General features: G+C 44.8%; 1 protein-coding gene across 4 annotated transcripts in view; it reads left to right on the top strand.

The window, feature by feature from the left end:
• The first annotated feature begins 392 nt into the window (after positions 1 to 392).
• The window catches only part of TRNT1 (tRNA nucleotidyl transferase 1), a 23,703-nt gene continuing 848 nt past the window's right edge, over positions 393 to 23,247 (top strand). The window contains exons 1-7 of one of the 4 annotated variants that reach the window (XM_019984545.2): positions 393 to 480; positions 1,563 to 1,736; positions 7,249 to 7,442; positions 14,031 to 14,169; positions 18,792 to 18,918; positions 22,116 to 22,309; positions 22,923 to 23,176. In XM_019984545.2, coding sequence (XP_019840104.1) covers positions 1,589 to 1,736; positions 7,249 to 7,442; positions 14,031 to 14,169; positions 18,792 to 18,918; positions 22,116 to 22,309; positions 22,923 to 23,176 — 1,056 coding nt within the window. In that variant the 5' untranslated portion in view covers positions 393 to 480; positions 1,563 to 1,588. Of the gene's footprint in view, positions 481 to 508; positions 1,144 to 1,562; positions 1,737 to 7,248; positions 7,443 to 14,030; positions 14,170 to 18,791; positions 18,919 to 22,115; positions 22,310 to 22,922; positions 23,177 to 23,247 lie in introns of those variants that run through there. The other 3 variants (XM_019984544.2, XM_070776301.1, XM_019984543.2) reach the window with 3 other exon arrangements.

Here is a 23,247-nt window from a genome sequence, read left to right as displayed (position 1 = left end):
CCGGGTCACACGGGTATGCAGTACAGATGGGTGTCTAACAACCCCAGGGCCAGAGAAAGGTGCTGCTGCTGCTGCTGCTAAGTCGCTTCAGTCGTGTCCGACCCTGTGCGATCCCATGGACTGCAGCCTACCAGGCTTCTCCGTCCGTGGGATTCTCCAGGCAAGAACATTGGAGTGGGTTGCCACTTCCTCTCCAAGAGAAAGGTGCGGTGAGGTATAATTAAAATAAAAGTACAGCCACTGGTCCCTAGGGTCCCCCCAGGAGCAAAGCCTGGCTGTGCAGGACTGGGAAGAACTCAGGAACCTTGCTGAAGGTAGGGTACGCTGCCGGCTGCGAAGTGGGAGAGACCGGGAGAGCTTGGTAAAGTACCGCCCACTCCCTTCCGTGACTTCCCATTTGCGGTCAGCCGGCGCGCATTGGTGACGTCACGGCGCCTGCTGCCCGGAAGTGCACGCGACGGCGACGGAGCCGTGGGGACGGTGAGAAGGCGTGCGGGGGACGTGCGGTTGCGCGCTGCTGGGGGGCGAGCGGCAGCGATGGCAGGACCCTGGGACTGTCCCACGGGCTTGGTCTTGGGGAAGGCGGGTGCCGGGGCGGTGAGAGGCCTCTTCCGCCCTCGGGAATAGAGCCCACTGTCGAGGTCGTGGGACCGCGTTTCTGCTACATCTCACTGACTGCGGGCTGATTCATCGGGCTTCCCCTGGGCGCTTTCCCTTCCTTGCGGCCGGGCCTTTGGCCTCCCTTTTAGGTCCAGCACCTGCTGTGGGGGACAGGCCACACAGTTTCAGGGCCTGGGTTCCCACTGGGTTTTCTGTGTTGAAGCGTGGAAGGAAGTGCAGTGTTTTTCCTCCCCAGTTCTTTGGATAAGGAGAACTCGCCCCCTGGCGGGAAACGCCGCTCTTTGAAACCTGCTTTTCCAAGAAAAGGAATGGTTCTTCTCTGGGGTTTCTTTCGGTTTGTTTGCGATCTGTTGCTGCCTCCCAGAGGCCCACCCTACATGAAAAACGGAGTGTGATGATGATGGACGACAGATGGCAGAGTGTGAATGGGTGGGATTCAGGAGACTTGATGGGATAGGCGGATGATGAATGAAGAAGAAGCGGGCAGCAAGGACAGATGATAGGAAAACATCTTGTTTTCCAGTGAGTAGGACATATCCCGGGGTCATGAGTCTCAGGTGTGTGTGAGCAAGTATGCTGATGTACACACGACTGTGAATTATTCTGGAGAAGAGCAAGTGTCCCTGCAAGTGTTTGAGTTACATTTTCTGGAACCACTGTTCGTGGCAGCCTTGTACCTCAGGCTTTAACTGAGACCGGTCTCCCAGGAGAGCATCCCGACAGTAGAATGCGGTATTAACATAGTAGCAAGTGCTTCAGGAGGGCAAAACCGGGTAACTGCAGGGGTAGACCCAGTTGTAATTCTCCCTCACGTTGTCAGTTTTTTCCGTTTTTCACATGATCAGGAGACGACTGTGTCTCTGTTGATAAAATCACTGCGCATCCCCTCATTGTCCTGCGCTTGTAAATTTCATCGTGGTGTGTGCATGCTTGTCTTGTAGATGCGAGGTGGTGACTTTCTCCCCAGATGCTGAGGTGCCTGGATCCCTGGCGCAGGCAGTTACTGAGCTGCAGCTGGAGTAGACTGTGCCTTCTGAAGCACTCTATGTTTACAATGAAGTTGCAGTCTCCAGAATTCCAGTCACTTTTCACAGAAGGATTGAAGAGTCTGACAGGTGAGAAGTCGGATGCCTCCTCTTGCTTTGGAAGTTTGTATAAATGGAGAGGCAGAGAAGTAATGTTTTTAAGCCAACATTCGTAGTTTTTTTTGTGAATGTTGAGCTAGTGAAAGCAGGGTTTACTATGAATAATCCAAAACTATAGCCAAGTCATGAGAAGAGGCAAATAATGATTGCAGTAAAAAGCATGGCTTTTTTGTGTTACCCCCACGTACTTTATATGCATCACAGAATTAGGCCTACTGACTTAAGGATTAGATACTTTTTCTCTTGTTATATTGTTGAGGAAGCATAGGCTTAGGAATGTGAAATTCCTTGGCACCATTTTTATAACTAATAACTGAAGAGCTTGGATTTGAACTTTTGCAGTCTGATTTGAGAACCCAGCTTATCACCACTAAGCTATATTTCTGGCTCAGGTATCAGTGCTTTCCGAGAGAACCAGAGGCAGAAGTAAGTGGGAGTCATCTCCATTTGTGCATATACAACCCTTATCTGGAAGGGACACAGGAAATGGCTTTAGCTACGTGCCTGGTCACAGGCGCTTCGTGTTGCTTGCCGCAGTTCTCAACTCAGTATCAACTATCGCTGTTACAGTGCACACAGTTGCACTGCAGAATTTATGGTCTCCTAGTCATGTCTTTATAAATACAATGGGTTGTTCAGTGGCTCAGTCATGCCCAACTCTCTGGGACCCTATGAACTGCAGTACGCCAGACTTCCCTGTCCTTCACAATCTCCTGGAGTCTGGCCAGACTCGTGTCCATTGAGTCAGTGATGCCATCCAACCATCTCCTCCTCTGTTGTCTCCTTCTTCGGCCCACAATCTTTCTGAGCATCAGGGTCTTTTCCAGTGAGTCAACTCTTCACATCAGGTGGCCAAACTATTGGAGCTTCAGTTTCAGCATCAGTGCTTCCAGTGAATATTCAGGGTTGATCTCCTTCAGCGTTGGCTGGTTTCATCTTGTTGTTGTCCCAGGGACTCAAGAGTCTTCTCCAGCAGCACAGTTCAAAAGCATCAATTCTTAGGGACTCTGCCTTCTTCATAGTCGAACTCTCACATCCGTACATGACTACTGGAAAAACCATAGCTTTAACTAGATGGACCTTTGTCATCAAAGTGATGTCTCTGCTTTTTAATACACTGTTTAGGTTTGTTGTAGCTTTTCTTCCAGGGAGCAGGTGTCTTAATTTCATGGCTAAAGTCACCGTCAGTGATTTGGGAAGTATATTAAGGTGTATATATGTAGAAACATGACCTTACATGTTGGTTTGTCCTTTAGATTCACCTGAGGAGCTTTTATAGCTTACGGATGCTAGGGTCCCACTCCTGCCCTACTGACTGGAATCTCTGAGGAGTATGGGCATTTGTAAATTTCTATAAAAACTGTTCCATTAATTCTGATGCCCAGAAGGTGAAGGAACGTTGATTTAAAGTGACTGGCCTTTTAGTAGCTGATTTTTTGTTTTAATCCTCATTGGCTGCGCCAGCCTCAGTTGGGGCATGTGGGATCTTCACTGCAGCACACAGGCTCCCTGGTTTTGGCTCATGGGCTCAGGAATTCTGGGGTACGGGCTTAGTTGCTCTGTGACGTGTGGGATCTTAGTTTTTCAACCAGGGATTGTACCCTTGTATGCTGTATTGCAAAGTGGATTCTTAATCACTTGACCACGGGGGATGTCCCTGTATTAGCTTATTGACAAAACTACTTTCCTGTTCTTGAAATAAGGTGACTTTTAGGTATATGTTAGAAGTAAATGGTCCAGAACTACTTAAGTTTTATAGTTTTATAGACCATAGTTTCATATGGTCTTGAAGTAGGGGGCCTAAAGTAGATACTTCACTCTGAATTTTAATTAGAGTGAAAAAGAGAAATGGGTGAAATTAATTTTAATAACTTTTTAGTACATCTCATTTAATTCAGTACATCTAAGATACCGTCATTTTAAAGTCATATTTGTGTACAAATTACGAGTGACATGTTTCCCACTCTTGCTTATAAATCTTTGAAATCTGGCATTTAGTATAGACCATCTGAATTCAGACTCGCCACATTTCAAGTGCTCAGGAACCACATGTGGCTACTGTGTGTACAGCTCATATCTGTAGGTTCTGACTTACAGTTGAATTTGAGTTTGTTCTTTCTTCATATGTCTCTCCCAGCTCCCACTTTTACTGTCTTCATTGTAAGAGGTTTCTTGGAAGATAGCCGCCAAATGACTGGATGTAGAAAATGCATTTATTTTGGCTGTGCTGGGTCTTCATTGCTGTGCCTTTTTTTTCCCCTCGAGTTGCGGCGAGTGGGGACTTCTCATTGCAGTTGCTTCTTCTGTTGCAGGGCATGGGCTACGTGGCATGAAGCCTTCGGCGCTTGTGGTGTGTGAGCTCAGTAGTTGCGGTTCCTGGGCTCCAGAGCACAGGCTCTGTAGTTGTGGCACACGGGCTTAGTCACTCCACAGCATGTGGGGTCTTCCCGGACCAGGGATTGCAGCCACGTCTCCTGCACTGGCAGGTGGAATCTTTACTACTGAGCCGTCAAGGAAGCCCCTTCTGTGTTTCTCTTTTGGAAACAAGACCGTGGATATTGATTACTGTAGGTCCTTGAACAGTTTTTACCAGTTGCGTTTGGCTTCCTAACCCTGACTTCAAGGGCCAAATGTGCTTTACCTTGAGAGGTGAAGTCCTAGCAAGTGAGAAAGTGAAGAGTGCGGTAGAGAGAGGTGGGATTTGGCTCGTGGCCTTGGCCCTGAAAGACCAACCCAGGTTTTCTCGGTTATAGTGGAAGTGGCAAGGGTGTAATCTTTTCGTGCAGTACCCAGCAGTTAGAAAATCAAATAGTTACTTCTATATGATCTCTGCTAGTTTCTAAAGACTTGAATGTCTTGCTAAAATACAGTGCACTGTGTGAAAACCATGCACAAAAGCAACAAGGGAAAACAGATGGCCGTTGTACGGCGCTGCTGTGCAGCTTAATACTGTACCAGTTGTTGGATCGTGATAGCTGTTTTGCCAAATGTAAAATTAGTTTTCAGTGTGCAAGAATTTGGAAGGTTTAGGATAGTGTACGATGCTCATATAGAATTTTATGTCAATTTATTTCATGTAATTTGTTTTCCTTTTGCTTAAGGATAGCCATATAATCCTGTTGTTTAGTTGCTAGGTCATGTCTGACTCTTTGTGACCCCATGGACTATATATAGCCCATCAGGCTTCTCTGTCCATGGGATTTTCCAGCCAAAAATGCTAAAGTGGGTTGCCATTTCCTCCTCCAAGGGATCTTCCTGAGCCAGGGATCGAACCCACATCTCCTGCTTTGGCAGGCCAATTCTTTACCACTGCGCCCCCTGGGAAGCCCCTCCTTCATTCTATACATGAGGCTAAAGTTCCAAATGTAATAATTTTTGTGTAAGTTAAATGGTTATTGTTGTTGTACAGTCGCTCAGTCCTGTCTGACTCTTTGCAACCCCATGGACTACAGCACGCCAGGCTTCCCTGTCCTTCACCATCTCCCGGAGTTTGCTCTAGTTGATGTTCATCAAGTCGGTGATGCCATCCAACCATTTCATCCTCTGTTGCCTCCTCCTCCTCCTACCCTCAATCTTGCCCAGGTTCAGGGTCTTCAGTGAGTTGGATCTTTGCATCAGGTGGCCAAAGTATTGGAGCTTCAGCTTCAGCATCAGTCCTTCCAATGAATGTCTCCTTGCTAGCCAAGGGCTCTCAGGAGTTTTGTCTAGCACCAGAGTTCGTGTGACCTGTTCATGGGTCATAAAATCAATTTAGTGGTCATGACCAGTGTTAAAAAATAGAGGAAAAAGAGAGAAGATAAAGAATAGAACAGGTTGGATTGCATGGTACTTACAGTAAGGGTGAGTGCTATTTCATGAAACTCTTGTTTACCCTTCCTGTCTGAGTCTCATGAAAACTGTGCACTAACAGATGATTTTAGTGTTTTGTTTTAAGGAACCATGGACCCCATATTAAGGAATCACTGGGACTTGACTGGAAACGTGGGGCTGGAGGAGTATAAGCAGTCCCTCTGGGAGGGGCTTCCGGAAGTGGTTTCCGTGTGCAGGAGCTTTTAGTCAAGCGGGGAGGTAGAGGGAGCAGCCTTGGTTGTTTTGCAGCAGATGGTTCTGGGGAGTCTGCAGAGGTGTGGAGCTGGGAGGTTTGGGAAGGACAGGTAGAGGAGGAGGATGGCAGAGCGCAGAGCTTGGCACGGGCTGGAGGGTGACGTCTTGAGTTGTGTTGTGGTGCTGGAGCTCTGATGCACCCTCCTGCCAAGGACCAGTAAGAACACCCCTCAGCAAGTCCAGGCAGAGTGGGGCTTGCTGACCGAGGAGAACCTCGAGGCCTCTGAGAAAAACCATTGTAGAAAGGACTTTTTGTAGGATTTGGGCTTGTATCACATGATTTGGGGGCTTTGCTGTGGATTCGGGTGTCAAGAAGCAGGGGTTAGTCTGATGGTCTTAATAATCCTTACCTGGAAGGTGGGAACACAGCTTGATGATTAAACTGGTACCTAAGGCACAGTCGCGTGTATTAACTGTGAGAGGGTGCTGTCCGGCAGTGTGCGTGTCTCGTCTTCCTTCACACATGATTACTAGGTGTCTTGATGCACGCTGGTCACAGAGAGGCCTTGTCTCGTGTGGATGTTCTCTGACGTGATAATGTTCACAGGAGGATACCCAGGCCTCTCGTGTGAGTCCAGCATGTAGCAGCAGCTCGGCTTGGGTGGGCAGTCAGGCCGGGCCCTGGTTCATCCTCACGGGATTCCATGTGGGTCCCTCAGTCACGTGGGTGGTTACGGTGGACTCAGACTTGTCCTCCGCCTGCAGAGGAGTCAGCTCTGGGCCTCCTGGTCTCAGCCCTCATGGTAGTTGGCATGTGTGGCTTCTCTGGAGCAGAGCTATGAGCTGGTTTTATATGTGGCTTATTTCTGAAAGGATGCTCAGCTGCAGTGTTCACCATATGTGGTGTGATAGATAACATTTGATAGCTTCCTGCGTCAGCATGCTGTTGCTTCAAGAGAAAACACACCGAGGATGTGCAGGAACACTTCACCTTTCTAGAGTATTCCCTGTACTTTTTGGTAGTAATTCAGATTTACATTGATAACCTTGAGGCATTTAGATATTCTGAATTAACCTAAGGAGAATCCTGCAAGTTCCCTGCTTCTCATGATTGTTGAAGGCGTTCTGCTGCAGGCAGGTCCCTTCATTGCTGTGGGCTTTGTTTTCACAGTTTGTATTTTTTTTTTAATTTACTTATTTTTAATTGGAGGATAGTTGCTTTACAATGTTGTATTGGTTTCTCCCATACCACAGTGTAAATCAGCCAAGAGTATACCACGGCTCCCACCTCCCACCCCAACCCACCCCTGCTCTCCCAGTTTTATATAAAAAGACTGAGTTCAGTTATCTCTGCTGTGCCAAATAGATGGAAGAACTTGTGCTTCTGTGATTCTTGACAGAAACCCACTGAAATAAAAAACGTTCCTTTTTGTCTCAGAATTATTTGTCAGGGAAAATCATGAGTTGCGAATCGCGGGAGGAGCCGTGAGGGATCTGCTGAGTGGGGTGAAGCCGCAAGATGTGGACTTTGCCACCACGGCCACCCCAGCCCAGATGAAGGAGCTGTTCCAGTCGGTCGGCATCCGCATGATCAACAACAAAGGAGAGAAGCACGGGACCATCACTGCCAGGGTGAGTGAAGAGTCTGGCAGGAGCGGCGTTGCCTGTTTTGAAAACTTAAAAAAATTTATAGATGATTTCTAGTGTTTAAAAACCTAATAGCAAAGAAGCCTCATTAAAAAAAGAAGTCTCCTCTGCCTCCTGTGAAACGCTGCACCCTCCTTTGTTGCCCCCCCTTTCAGCTAATATTCATGGTCGGTACCTTTTCCCTCTGCGTTTCTAAAACAGACCTTTCTGATGCTTCAGCGTTTGGTTTTCGTTTTAAATTTCCAGTCTTCAGATGTTGTTTATTGACTTCCTGCAAGGCAGGCGACTTGGCTGCCTCAGGGCATTTCTGCTGTAATTTCTGGCCAAATGCTCCCCCCCCCAACCCCGTTGTTTGCAGCTAGATGGCGTGGTGCGCTGTGACTCCATTCCTTGCGCTTCATGCTTGGGGGGCCCTGCAGTTGGTAGTGTGTCTCTGACGCGGCTCTGGGCCGCCGCTCGCTCCCACTGGGCCCCGCTGTGCGCGTCCTCTGGGGCCTTCTGGAGCCGGGTCACCTGCTGCTGTCTGCCTCCTCCCACCCGGGCCCACCCTGGGAGGTCCGTGTGTCAGATCCAGGAGTGAACTTGCCCCTTTCCTTATTAGACCTCCTGGTTACTGATCCCATGTGCTTTCTGTCTTGGTTTATGCCCTCATGTTAGTGGCCTGAGAGAGCTTGGCATGAGTGAAAACGCTGTTATTTTGCCTCCATTCACGCTGATCGGATAGTTTGGTTGGCTGTGGAATTCAAGGCTGGGAATCACTCTCAGGCAGAAATGTAAAGGCTTTGTTCTCTGTCTCCCAGAGTTGCCACTGAGAAGCCTGAGCTTGTTCAGATTTCTCCCGTGTTCGAGAACGGATTCCCCCCTCCCCGTTTTGGAAGCCTTTCTGATCACTTTATCCCTGGTGTTTTTAATTTGAAGAGGACGTGCCTTGGCTTGGATCGGGCACTGCCTCGGCGTCAGGCGCTGAGTGGGCCTTCTCGTGTTCACTCCTCTCCCGACTCCATCCCCTTTGGCAGGTGTCTTCTGTGGAAACCTCCGTGAATGCTGGATGTTGGGCCACAGGGACTGATCCTCTAGTTTTGTCTTTTGTCTCTTATATTTTCATTTAATTTCTGTGAAACTGCCTTAACTTGATCATCCAGTTTTTCTGTTGGCAACTTTTGCTGTCTTTTTTATATTTCCAAGAGGTCTTTTCTGAATATTTTTGAAAGCGTCCTGTTCTTGTTTCAGATGCAGTATCATCTGATACTCCCTGAGAGTATCCATTCTAGCTACTCTGTTGTTCAGTTGCTGTGCTGTGTCCGGTTCTGCCACGCCATGAACTGCAGCATGCCAGACTTCCCTGTCCTTCCCCGTCTCGTGGAGTTCACCCAGGTTCAGGTCCATTGCATCAGTGATGCCATCCAGCCGTCTCATTTTCTGCTGCCCTCTTTTCCTTCTGCCTTCTACCTTTCCCAGCATCAGCGTCTTTTCTAGTGAGTCAGCTGTTCACATCAGGTGGCCAAAGTATTAGAGCTTCAGCATCAGTCCTTCTGATGAGTATTCACGGTTGATTTCCTTTAGGGTTGACTGGTTTGATCTCCTTGCTGTCCAAGGAACTCTCAACAGTCTTCTCCAGCACCACACTTCAAAAGCATCAATTCTTCAGCACTTTGCCTTCTGTATGGTCTAGCTTTCACAACCGCACGTGACTACTGGAAAGACCATGGCCTTGACTGTACGGACCTTTGTCACCAAAGCAACGTGTGTGCTTTTTAACACACTGTCTAGGTTTGTCACAGCTTTCTTGCCAAGAAGCAACCATCTTCTAATTTCATGGCTGCAGTCACCATCTGCAGTGATTTTAGAACCCAAGAAGAAGAAGGCTGTCACTACCTGCACCTTTTCCCCTCTGTTTGCCATAAAGTAATGGGGTCAGATGCTGTGATTTTAGTCTTTTAAATATTTGGTTTTAACAGGCTTTTTCACTCTCCTCCTTCACTCTCAAGAAGAGGTTGCGTAGTTCATCTTTGCTTTTGCCGTTAGAGTGGTGTAATTCACATGTCTGAGGTTGTTGATATTTCTCCTGGCAGTCTTGATTCCAGCTTGTACTTCATCCAGCCCAGCATTTCTCATGATGTGCTCTGTGTATAAGTTAAAGCAACAAGGGGACAATAAGCAGCCTTGTCATATTCCTTTCTCAATCCTGAACCAGTTTGTTGTTGCATACAAGGTTCTAACTGTTACTTCTTGACCTGCATACAGATTTCTGAGGGGGCAGGTAAGGTGGCCTGGTAATCCCATCTCTCTAAGAGTTTTCCGCAGTTTGTTACAATCCACACAGTCAAAGGCTTTAGCATAGTCAGTGAAACAGAAGTAGATGTTTTTCTGAAATTCCCTTGCTTTCTTTATGATCCAACAAATGTTGACAATTTGAACTCTGGTTCCTCTGCCTTTTCTAAACCCAGCTTGAACATCTGGAAGTTCTCGGTTCATGTACTTTGTAGCCTAACTTGGAGGATTTTGAGCGTAACATCACTAGCATGGGAGATGAGTACAGTTGTCCAGTGGTTTGAACATTCTTTAGTACTGTCCTTGGGAGTTGGGATGCTGCTGCTGCTAAGTCGCTTCAGTCGTGTCTGACTCTGTGTGACCCCATGGACTGCAGCCCACCAGGCTCCCCCATCCCTGGGATTCTCCAGGCAAGAACACTGGAGTGGGGTGCCATTGCCTTCTCCAATGCATGAAAGTGAAGTCAGTTCTGTTGACTCTTTGAGACCCCATGGACTGCAGCCTACCAGGCTCCTCCGTCCGTGGGCGTTTCCAGGCAAGAGTACTGGAGTGAGGTGCCATTGCCTTCTCCGGGGAATTGGGATGAGAATTGACCTTTTCCAGTTCTGTGACCACTGCTGGGTTTTCCAAATTTGCTGGCATATAGAGTGAAGCACTTTGACAGCATCATCTTTTAGGATTTTAAATAGCTCTGTTGGAATTCCATCGCCTCCACTAGCTTTATTGACAGCAGTGCTTCCTAAGGCCCACTTGACTTCACACTCCAGAATGTGGGGGTCTGGGTGACTGACCACACACACCATCATAGTAATCCGGTTCATTAAGATCTTTTTTGTACAGTTCTGTGTATTCTTTCCATCTCTTCTTGACCTCTTCTTCTGTTAGCTTCTGTCCTTTTTAGGAGCCATCTTTGGATGAAGTGTGCCTTTGACATTCCCAGTTTCCTTGATGAGGTCTCTAGTCTGGCCCATTCAGTGGCTTTCCTGTGCTTCTGCTCGTTGTCCATGGAAGAAGCCCTCATCTCTCCGTGCTGTTCTCTGGCGCTCTGCGTTTCCTTGGCTGTACCTCTCCCTCTCCCTTGCTTTCCACTTCTCTTCTCTCTCCAGCTATTTGTAGAGCCTCCTCGGACAACCACTTTGCCTTCTTGCCTTTCCTTTTCTTTGGGAAGGTTTTGTTTGCCACCTCCTGTACAGCATTATGGACCTCTGTCCATAGTTCTTTAAGCGTTCTGTTTACTAGATCTGATCCCTTCAAACTATTTGTCACCTCAACTGTATATTCATAGGGGATTTAAGTTGTACCTGGCTGGCCTAGTGGTTTTCCCTGCTTTCTTTACTTTAAGCCTGAATTTTGCTATGAGAAGCTGATGATCTGAGCCAGAGTCAGCTCCGGGTCTTGTTTTTGCTGACTGTATGTAGTGTCTCCATCTTCAACTACAAAGAATGTAATCAATCTGATTTTGGTATTGAGCATATGGTAATGTCCATGTGTAAAGTTGTCTCTTGTGTTGTTGATAAAGGGTGTTTACTATGACCAGTGCATTCTCTTGGCAGAATTCAGTTAGCTTTTGCCCTGCTTCATTTTGTACTCCAAGGCCAGACTTGCCTGTTACTCCAGGTTTCTCTTCACTTCCTACTTTTGCATTCTAGTCCCCAGTGATGAATAGGACATCTTTTTTTGGTGTTAGTTCTAGGAGGTCTTGTAGGTCTTCATAGAATTGATCAGCTTCAGAACTTTTCCAGCATTACTGGTTGGGGCATAGACTTGGATTACTGTGATGTTGAATGGTTTGCCTTGGAAACCAACCGAGATCATTCTGTCGTTTTTGAGGTTGCACTCAAGTACTGCATTTCAGACTCTTGTTGACTATGAGGGCTACTCCATTTTTTCTGTTGGATTCTTGCCCACAGTAGTAGATATAATGGTCATCTGAATTAAATTCACCCATTGCAGTCCAGTCTATTTTAGTTCACTGATTTCTAAAATGTCGATGTTTATTCTTGCCATCTCCTGCTTGACCACATCCAATTTACCTTAATTCGTGGACCTGACATTCCAGGTTCCTATGCAGTACTGTTCTTTATAGCGTGGAATTTTACTTTCATCACCAGACACATCCACAGCTGAGCTTCTTCCCGCTTTGGCCCAGCCGCCTCATTCTTTCTGGAGCTGTTAATAGTTGTCCTCTGCTCTTCCCCAGTGGCATGTTGGAAATCTTCTGACCTGGGCGATTCATCTCTCGTTGCCTTTTCATCCAGCTCATGGGGTCCTCACGGCAGGTATACTGGAGCGGTTTGCCATCCCCTCCTCCGGTGGATCACGTTTTGTCAGAACTCTCCACTGTGACCCATCTGCCTTGGGTAGCTCTGCACAGTATGGCTCATAGCGTCATTGAGTTCTCCAGGCCCCTTCGCCACAACAAGGCTGTGATCCGTGAAGGGGCTAGGTACTTGGATGATGTCTTTATTTCCTTTGAGCTTGTTCTGTCTTTGCTGTTGGCGTTCCTTCAGTGTGGAAGCTTTTCAGTGTCTCTTTGTTGCAGTAATGGAGTGCATGCAGAAAGCCCTGGGCAGTTTAGGTAGTTTTGTGTGGAAGCAGCAGCCTTGTTAGTGACGGGACCCTGCTATCAGTATCGGGAGGGCTTTTCATCCGGGGACACCAGAGAAATCCTCTAGCATTACCCAGGTTGGAATAAGGCTGCTGATTAACATTTTGAAAACTGACTGTAGAAAGGGATAGAGGTCATGTTGGGTTTTCTTCACAACCTTGTTTTCATTTTCATTTCCCATGATTTTGTATATGGTGCCTCAAGTTGTTATTATTTGGGGTCATCCTTTCTAGTCAATCTCTGGTTCTCTGCTTGGGCGAGGGAGGCACTCTGGGGGTCTCTTTGTTTTCTGTAGATTTCAACTGTCTTAATATTTACACTGTTTTTCTTGAGTTAACTTGTGCCTCAAATTCCTAATTCTGGAACTCCCCAGTGAGAACCAGTTTGTAGAAAACAATACATGAGATTGAGAGGAATTCCAGAACAGACTCTGTGTATTAGTCGCTCAGTCATGTCCGACCCTTTGCAACCCATGGACTGTAGCTTTCCAGGCTCCTCTGTTTGTGGGATTTTCCAGGCAAGATTACTGGAGTGGGTTGCCAGTTCCTTCTCCAGGGGATCTTCCCAATCTAGAGACTGAACCCACGTCTCCTGTGTCTCCTGCATTGCAGGCAGATTCTTCACCCACTGAGCCATCAGGGAAGCCAGAACCGACTTTACCGATCATTAATGGCTTTCAGTTCCTAATGAAAAGATCCTGAACCCCTGCTTGGCATGTGAAACCTTTTGCTGTCTGCCCCTCGATGTGGATGCCCCGTGTATGCTGTGAACTTGCTCTTGCATGTACCCGTCTTCTCTCCACTGTGCCTTTGCTCATCTTGAACTATTCTTCTTCCGCATCTGCATGTCCAGAGCTCACTTACTTTTTCAGGCTAAGTTCACACATGACTGTAACAGAGCTACTCCGCTTCTCCCAGCAGGGGGTACCTCTTTTCCCAGGATGCACAGGGCACTTTATTGTAACGTAATTGAAGGTAACCAGCAGAGGAGCTGCAGGATGTGTTGCCTATATTTCTTCCTCTGTCGGGCCTTTGCTCAGTGGATTATATTCTATAAATTGATATTCAGCTCTTTGAAAATTGGAGCTATTAAAAAAATATTTAAAAGAGTAGCCTGGTTTTGTATTGAAGAACCAGAATATTTTAAGGGATCTTACTTTCTGCCACATAATTTGTCAGGCTTGCCATTTTTTCTATGCAAACTTATCTTTTTAAATTAAGAGGGGTTTATTATTTCTTAAAAATGTTGTTTGGATGTATCTTTGAATACTGTGGGTGTCATTGTATTTCAAGGTATATGTGTGCTGCTGCTGCTAAGTCGCTTCAGTCGTGTCCGACTCGGTGTGACCCCAGAGACAGCAGCCCACCAGGCTCCCCCGTCCCTGGGACTCTCCAGGCAAGGACACTGGAGTGGGTTGCCATTTCTTTCTCCAATGCAGGAAAGTGAAAAGGGAAAGTGAAGTCGCTCAGTTGTATCTGACTCTTAGTGACCCCATGGACTGCAGCCTACCAGGCTCCTCCATCCATGGGATTTTCCAGGCAAGAGTACTGGAGTGGGGTGCCATTGCCTTCTCCGATATGTGTACTAGTTGACTTAAAAAGAAAAGAAGATATATACTTGTCAGGACTTACTTTTTTTTTCAATCCATCCAGTGATACTGAAAACTAATTTTTGAAAAACATATTTACTTCCAGCTTCATGAAGAAAATTTTGAAATTACTACACTGAGGATTGACGTAGCCACTGACGGAAGACACGCCGAGGTTGAATTCACGACTGACTGGCAGAAGGATGCTGAGCGCAGAGATCTCACCATAAATTCCATGTTTTTAGGTAACGCCTGGGGGTCGCGTTCTAACTCCTTCAGTCCGAATGCTTCCTTTTCACGTGAAACGTGTCTTCTGGCAGTGTTCTCCCACTGGAGGGCTTGTGTCAGTTTCTGTGAAGAGACAGGCTGTGGTTAAAACTGACTGTGGAGCTGAGGTTCCTGGGTTCCGCTGCCTCGGTCGCTCTCGCTGTAACTCGAGGCCGTGGATAGCAGCTTCCTCTGCAGGGCTGTCCTGAGGGTTAGAGGAGTTGGTCGTGGCGAGTCCCTGGTGCACGTTCAGCCAGGGGCTCCTTATGAATCGCATCAGAAGATGTTAGGTTTCAGGCGAGGACCGTGCACACGCGCGCGTTGCCCCTTCTTCCTGTCTTGGACACACACACGCCCCACCTTCCCTCTCTGCTGGTGCCTGTGGCGGACATGGTCAGTGATGTCACTTCCTCTGTTGCTCCATGTGCCCAGCACTGCCTCACAGTCCTCCGTGGCACCATGGCTTACGGACCGTCTCTACTCAGCCCTGGCATGTGAGAGGAAGCCTGTTGATCATCTGAGCATAACATTTTGCTCAGGAAAGAAAGCAGTGAGGATCGTAATGGGAGTCAGTGTGAATTAGGTTAGCGTTTTGGTGTGCAGTTGAAGCATCGTTTTTTGTCCTTTAAATTTTAGGCAAGTTCTTCAGAGTTAAGTCTTTGGATTAGAAAAGATGGGCATCCACTCTTACCTGTGGCACAGTAATAGTGAAAGGATGAAGCAGTGGTACCCACTTTGTGGGATGGAGAGGGGGCTGTAGACCCAAGTGGGCACACTTTGCTAATTACATTAATGCCCAGTAACATTTCTAGCATGCCTCCCTGGCTTGAGGTGCATCAGTGCTCACTTGATGTACTTCAGCTCATTTAATGCTCAGGAAGACTCCATAAAGTAGGTATTAAACTCATTCAACAGATGTGGAAACAGACTCAGAGACGTTAAGTAATTGAGCCCAAGTCACGGAGAGCTTTGATTGGAGCCCGGGTTTCCAGAGCCTGGGTGATTTATGACCAGAGGGAGCCTAGTTGGAGGCATGTTTTCTCTCCATTATGGGGTCGAACTCCAGGTGTTAGTTTCTTCTTATATCATTTTTACTTAGCGTTAAACTGCTCCAACTAGTTCAGTGTATGAAAACTTTATAACTAATGTCTCATAATCAGATATAACTAAAAGAGAAACTAATATTCTTTTTCAAGATACTGTTTTATAAAAATAAAAGCTCTTATCGGTGCTACTGTTTGCTGACATTTGCTGAGCCCTTATAAAATGTGACCGTCGTTGTTCTCAGCCCATCACAGAAATTTAATCTTCCCACCAACCCTGTGAGGCAGATCTTGGTGTGTAACTAAGGAAAATTTGCTCAAAGTCCTGCAGCCAGTAAACTGCTGAATTAGGATTCCAACTCAACAGTTTATTGACCAGAGACATATTAATACATCTTTCATTACCTGAATGTTATTGACTAGAGTGTTTCAATATGTATAGCTAGCGTCTGCAAAAGTTTCCTGGTCAATAATGTGTTAAGCAGCCTGGTTTCAGAGGTTAGGTCCTTAACCACTGCATTACGCTCAGCACCTCAACTTTATTTCTAACTTCTACTCATCATTTTTCAAAGGATATTCAGAGCAAAACAAAATATACACAGATACTACTCAGTTATCTTTACCTTCAGCCCGTTTTCCCATCCAGACTTTTTTCAAACCTTATCAGACAAAGCATTCCTAGTTCTAGGGGTGATAATGGTCACTTTGTTTCTCAAACTCTTATTTTCCCTTTTGTAACACTGTTTTTTCCGGCAAATTTTGATCTTCCCTTTACTGAAAAAGATCTGGTTTCCACAGTCCTCATGGAGTTGTGTCTGTTCAGTAAGAGAAGTAACAGGAGATAGGTGTACCGCATGTACGTTGTAATCATATTGTCTAAGTTTTTTTGTTTGTTGTCATTTCCTGTTGTATCTTTCTGAATCTGGAGCCTTATAAATTGGCTGTAAGTGTCAAAATGCCAAGAAGAGTTTGGCAGGAGTTAAGCCTGAGCTTAGAGTGTGGCTGCATTTGCCATAATCATGACGAGTGGTTACTTTCTTCCTTTCCCGCCTTCCTGTGATGCCACGTGCTGAGGTCTGTCTCAGGCCCACGGAGCTCCCCATTTGGGTGGTTGTTGGCATCTGTGTCTTTGCTCCAGGTGTTTCTGTTTTTCCATCTTAGTTCCCAGAGCAGCCACCTGTCTCATTTTGCCTGGACTAAGGTATCCTCGAGACAGGAGATTTTCAGTTTTTAAATCAGGGAAGTCCTGGGATAGCTGGGAGGACTTGGTCACTTCACACATACCTGAGGTTTTATGTGCCTTATATTAAAATCGTTAAGTTTTTTGTTTTGTTTTGTTCAACATGAGAGGATATTGTGCTAGAAATATATGTATAACATATTGAACAGATGTTAGGTTCACATGGTTCAAAATTCACCAAGTTCAGAAGGCTGCACGGAGAAGTATCCTTGTCAGATTTCAGATTTCACTGTCCCCTGGCTAACATGTAATTGGACTTAGGTCCTTGCTGAGCTGATGGAGGTCTGAAAAATGATTATCTCATAAATGTCCACTTCTTACAACTGAAGTTGAAAATCTTCATTTTTAAAGGTTTTTATATGTCATATATATTTTAGTTCATTTTTTTTCCTCTTTAAAAAATTTTTATTAGAGTATAGTTGACCTACAGTGTTGCAAGTTTCTGCTGTACAGCAGAGTGAATCAGCTGTACCTTTTGTGAATTTCATTCCCATTTAGGTCACCACAGAGCACTGGGTGCCGTGCCCCAAGCTGTATACAGTCTGTCGTTAGTTTTCTGTTTTGCACAGTGTCCAGTAGTGTATATATTTGAATCTCAGTCGCCTAGTGCATCCCACCCCTTCCCTCCCCCGTTGTCCGTGTTTTGTCCTCTACCTCTGGGTCTCTCTCTGCCTTGCAGATAAGATCATCTATATCATTTTTAGATTCCACATACATGTTAATATACAGGGTGTTTTTCTTGCTTCACTCTGTATGATAGTCTCCAGGTCCGTCTCGGTCAATGGCCCGGTTTTGTTGTTACGGCCGAGTAACACCCATCGCACGCATCTACCACATCACCTGTGTCTGCTCCTCTGTCGACGGGCATTTAGGTTGCTTCCGTGTCCCGACTGTTAGGAGCGGCGCCAGAACACGGCTGTGTGTGTCCTTTTGCACTATGGCTTTTCCCGGGTGTGTGCCAGGAGTGGGAGTGCTGGGCACACGTGGGAGTTCTGTATTTAGTTGTTAAGGAACCTCCATACTGTTCTCCACAGTGGCTGTACCAATTTAACATTTCCCTTAACTTTTCTACATATGGTCTTTCTTATTTAGGAGGTTTTTGTAGATAATAGAAAGCCATTTGTCTCTGTGATACTAACTGTAAATGTTTTCCCCAGTATGTTACCTTATGCAATTTCATATTGTGTCATTTTCATGCTATCCAGGAATGAATATCTAATGTTTCATGTAGTTGGATTTACTAATAATTTCTTTGAAGGCTTTGGTGTCGTGTTTTCATTTCTTTTGGTAATCATATTTTGAAAGGTCTTCCCTGCGTTAGGATTATAAATTTTTTCCCTATGGTTTATTACAGTTTTTACATTTTTCTAGATAGTTTTAACTATCATTTCTTCTTTCCAGGTTATTTTGGGTGTTCTTGTTTATTTTCCATTATTAACTTGAAAATCGCTTGTTTTATTGTTTTTGCCCATTTCATACTGGCATACATCTTGTTTATTTAGTGTGATGTCTTTTTATTGCTATTGTAAATGCAGCCTTTTATTCCATTGTATGTTCCATTTGGTACTGGATACAGATGAATGTTACTCGTATCAGTACTTCACTGTCTATCTCTTTCCCGAATTTTTTCCTGTTTGTGATACTTTTTTTGCAGATTTTAAGTTTTCCAGTTTTTTCTGTTTAATTTTTTAAATTGAGGTAATGAAATACAGCCTTACATTAGATTCAGTATACAAATATGTTTGATATTTGTATATATCAAGAAATGATCACTGCAGTAAGTCTAGTAATATCTGACAGCATATGTACTTACAGAATTTTATTCCCCTGGTGATGAGAACTTTTAAAATCTGTCTTACCAACTTCCGAATGTGTAATACAGTATTGTTAACTGTAGTGGCCACAGTCTTGGGGTTGCAGAGTCAGACACAACTGAGTGCACACACACGCACACACACACACGTTGTTAACTAGTTGCCATGGTGTACTCAGCCTCCTCAGGACCTGTTCTATAGCTGGGAGTTTGTACCTTTTGACTCTGGTCACTCATTGTACCCACCCTAGCCTCTGACAACCACCAGTCGGTTCTCTATCAGCTTGTTGTTTTTAAGATTCTATATAAGAATGGAATCATATAATTTATCTTCCTCTGTCTGGCTTCTTTTACTTGCACAATGTCATCAAGATCCATCCATGTTGTTGCGAATGGCAAGATTTCATTCTTTTTTTAAATGGCTGAATGATTATTATGTATGGGCCAGTGTTTTCCAGTTCTTATTTGCTAATAGTGATTTTTCTTCCCTCTTTTAATGACTAGGTTTTGATGGTACTTTATTTGACTACTTTAATGGTTATGAAGATTTAAAAAATAAGAAAGTTAGATTTGTTGGACAAGCTAAACAGAGGATACAAGAAGATTATCTTCGAATTTTAAGGTATTTCAGGTAAGGCCTTTCTATAAATTATAATAATACAGTTTTGAATATTATTTTTACCAAAGTGCGGTTCTCTCTCGTCATGGGAAATGCGCAACAGCCCCGTGCACCGTGGCACCACCTCACGTCTCTGTCTCCAAGAGACAGGATACTGTGACTTTGAGACGCCCCATCTTTGCATTCTCCGGATCATTTATTCACTCCTTTCTGTGGTGATCTTTAATGCAGTTTTAAGTCTTATTTTCTGCACCAGTCATTCATCACACGGGTTTTTGAGTGCTTATTACTGTCCTAGGTGCTTTGAACCTGGAGTAACGAGTGGCAGTGTGCCTTCATGTGGCTTACAGTTCTAGGTGGTCATGGGAAATGTGTTAGATGAATCTGGAAGGTGTGTAATGCACCTGGATGGTTTTGTGGGTAGCAGTCTTCAATGTTGAACTATAACAGGCAAACTATTGTAACTGGCTAATTTGTATCTATTAATAGTTAATTTTTTACAGCTTGGGATCATGCTCACAATATTCTTTGACAGACTTTACGTTTTGTCAATAACTGCTATTCCTTTAGACTTAAGTGTTTGCAAACAGTCTCTCTTTACAAATCACAGGACATGGACTAAGGTACAGTCATTTAATTAGATCACTATAGCAATACATTATTACCAAATTCAGACTGAAATTGAAGAAAGTAGGGAAAACCACTAGACCATTCAGGTATGACCTAAATCAAATCCCTTATGATTATACAGTGTAAGTGAGAAATAGATTTAAGGGCCTAGATCTGATAGATAGAGTGCCTGATGAACTATGGATGGAGGTTCGTGACATTGTACAGGAGACAGGGATCAAGACCATTCCTATGGAAAAGAAATGCAAAAAAGCAAAATGGCTCTCTGGGAAGGACTTACAAATAGCTGTGAAAAGAAGAGAAGTGAAAAGCAAAGGAGCAAAGGAAAGATGTAAGCATCTGAATGCAGAGTTCCATAGACTAGCAAGAAGAGAGAAGAAAGCCTTCCTTAGCGATCAGTGCAAAGAAATAGAGGAAAACAACAGAATGGGAAAGACTAGAGATCTCTTCAAGAAAATTAGAGATACCAAGGGAACATTTCATGCAAAGATGGGCTCGATAAAGGACAGAAATGGTATGGACCTAAGAGAAGCAGAAGATATTAAGAAGAGGTGGCAAGAATACACAGAAGAACTGTACAAAAAAGATCTTCATGACCAAGATAATCACGATGGTGTGATCACTCACCTAGAGCCAGACATCCTGGAATGTGAAGTCAAGTGGGCCTTAGAAAGCATCATTAGGAACAAAGCTCATGGAGGTGATGGAATTCCAGTTGAGTTATTTCAAATCCTGAAAGATGATGCTGTGAAAGTGCTGCACTCAATATGCCAGCAAATTTGGAATGGCCACAGGACTGGAAAAGGTCAGTTTTCATTCCAATCCCAAAGAAAGGCAATGCTAAAGAATGCTCAGACTACCACACAATTGCACTCATCTCACATGCTAGTAAAGTAATGCTCAAAATTCTCCAAGCCAGGCTTCAGCAATACGTGAACTGTGAATTTCCTGATGTTCAAGCTGGTTTTAGAAAAGGCAGAGGAACCAGAGATCAAATTGCCAACATCCGCTGGATCATGGAAAAAGCAAGAGATTTCCAGAAAAACATCTATTTCTGCTTTATTGACTATGCCAAAGCCTTTGACTGTGTGGATCACAATCAACTGTGGAAAATTCTGAAAGAGATGGGAATACCAGACCACCTGACCTGCCTCTTGAGAAACCTATATGTAGGTCAGGAAGCAACAGAACTGGACATGGAACAACAGACTGGTTCCAAATAGGGAAAGGAGTACGTCAAGGCTGTATATTGTCACTCTGCTTATTTAACTTCTATGCAGAGTACATCATGAGAAACGCTGCACTGGAAGAAACACAAGCTGGAATCAAGATTGCCAGGAGAAATATCAATAACGTCAGATATGCAGATGACACCACCCTTATGGCAGAAAGTGAAGAGGAACTCAAAAGCCTCTTGATGAAAGTGAAAGAGGAGAGTGAAAAAGTTGGCTTAAAGCTCAGCATTCAGAAAACGATGATCATGGCTTCCGGTCCCATCACTTCATGGGAAATAGATGGGGAAACAGTGTCAGACTTTATGTTTTTGGGCTCCAAAATCACTACAGATGGTGACTGCAGCCATGAAATTAAAAGACGCTGACTCCTTGGAAGGAAAGTTATGACCAACCTAGATAGCATATTCAAAAGCAGAGACATTATTTTGCCAACAAAGGTTCGTCTAGTCAAGGCTATGGTTTTTTCTGTGGTCATGTATGGATGTGAGAGTTGGACTGTGAAGAAGGCTGAGCGTCGAAGAATTGATGCTTTTGAACTGTGGTGTTGGAGAAGACTCTTGCGAGTCCCTTGGACTGCAAGGAGATCCAACCAGTCCATTCTGAAGGAGATCAGCCCTGGGATTTCTTTGGAGGGAATGATGCTGAAGCTGAAACTCCAGTACTTTGGTCACCTCATGCGAAGAGTTGACTCATTGGAAAAGACTTTGATGCTGGAAGGGATTGGGGGCAGGAGGAGAAGGGGACGACAGAGGATGAGATGGCTGGATGGCATCGCTGACTCGATGGATGTGAGTCTGAGTGAACTCTGGGGGTTGGTGATGGACAGGGAGGCCTGGTGTGCTGGGATTCATGGGGTCGCAAAGAGTCGGACACGACTGAGTGACTGAACCGAACTGAGCAATGCATTGTGAAGAAATGAGTGGTGAAAGCAGGTATACTTTAATGCTTCTAAGAGTCCATGAAATACACTCCCATGTCTGCAATGAGATGTGTTTCATGTGAAACTCTTAATTGAAAGCATTGATGTGTACAGACAGGCAACCTTTGAGGAAGCAAGACTACTCCATGACGATATCTTGGACCTTTTTTAGAGCCTGCCCAAGACTGCTCTGGTTTATGCGTCCACTGTCAGTACCAATCAATAGACCTTCATTGAAGGCCACTCAAACTTACACTTTTTGGAGCTCAGGTTTTCTGAGCTGAGAAAAAAAGAGAAGGTAGATGAGCAGATGATTTCTAAGGTCCCTCCTAGACCTCACTAGTAGCATCAGGAAAATGAAGAGCACAGTTTTCTGGTGAAATGCCAGCATGAAGGCAGTGCTTCTGGACATGTTTACTTTGTAGGTTTTACGGGAAAATTGTTGACACACCTGGTGACCATGATCCTGAGACTTTGGAAGCAATTGCAGAAAATGCAAAAGGCTTGGCAGGAGTATCAGGAGAGCGGATCTGGGTGGAACTGAAAAAAATACTTACTGGTGACCATGTGAACCATCTGATTCATCTCATCTATGAACTCGATGTGGCTCCTTACATAGGTGAGTCCAACTTGTAAAACGTTTGCATTTTTGGCAATGAAACATATCTCGTTTAAAATTTCATAAGGAAAAAAAGTGAATGTAGTTAATTCCAAAAGGAAAAATGGACTACTTTAAAATATGGTAGACTCTGAGCCAGGAGTGGCCAGGAGGAGGAGTTTTTCCAGGCAGGGGACAGCACAAGGGCAGCATGTGAGGGTGGACAAAGGGGCCTCTGGAGTCGGTCCACCGGGGCTTTGAGTGCAGCTTCACCACGTTATCAGCTTTGTAACTTGGGTTATTTCCTGTTTGCAAATCTAAAAAAGGGATATGAAAATAATAGCAGCTGTCTAATGGAAGAGCTGAGAGCTTCAGGGAGTTAACACATGCAGAGCACGGAGAAGGCGGGCCTTACACAGACAGTTCAGTAGGTGTCAGAATAATACTCAGAGCCACAGTGCTGGTTTGAGATGTGGGAGGGGAGAGCAGTAGTGGGCAGCGGTTCACCTGTAAGACTGCACAAGCAGTGGATCCTGGTACCAGGACATTTCTGAATATGAGGACACAGTGTGCTTAAGATGGGAGCTTTTAAAATGTATCTAAAAATGGGTGGAAAATGCTTTTGTCCCTACAGGCTTACCTGCTAATGCAAGTTTAGAAGAATTTAACAAAGTCAGTAAAAATGTGGAAGGTTTTTCACCAAAGCCAATGACTCTCTTGACCTCACTGTTCAAAGTACAGGATGATGTCACGAAATTGGATCTGAGGTTGAAGATTTCAAAAGAAGAGAAGAATCTGGGTTTATTTATTGTTAAAAATAGGAAAGATTTAATTAAGGCAGTAGATAGTTCAGAACCACTGAAACCCTATCAAGACTTCATCATAGACGTAAGTATTTTCACAGCTTGGTTCGAGTATAGATCATCTCCACTAATTGCAACCAATTCATTAATACTAGG

Source organism: Bos indicus, chromosome 22 (genome assembly GCF_029378745.1).
Source record: "Bos indicus isolate NIAB-ARS_2022 breed Sahiwal x Tharparkar chromosome 22, NIAB-ARS_B.indTharparkar_mat_pri_1.0, whole genome shotgun sequence".
Taxonomy (NCBI): domain Eukaryota; kingdom Metazoa; phylum Chordata; class Mammalia; order Artiodactyla; family Bovidae; genus Bos; species Bos indicus.
Note: the sequence above shows the minus strand (reverse complement) of the source record. Positions and strands in the feature narration are given on the sequence as shown.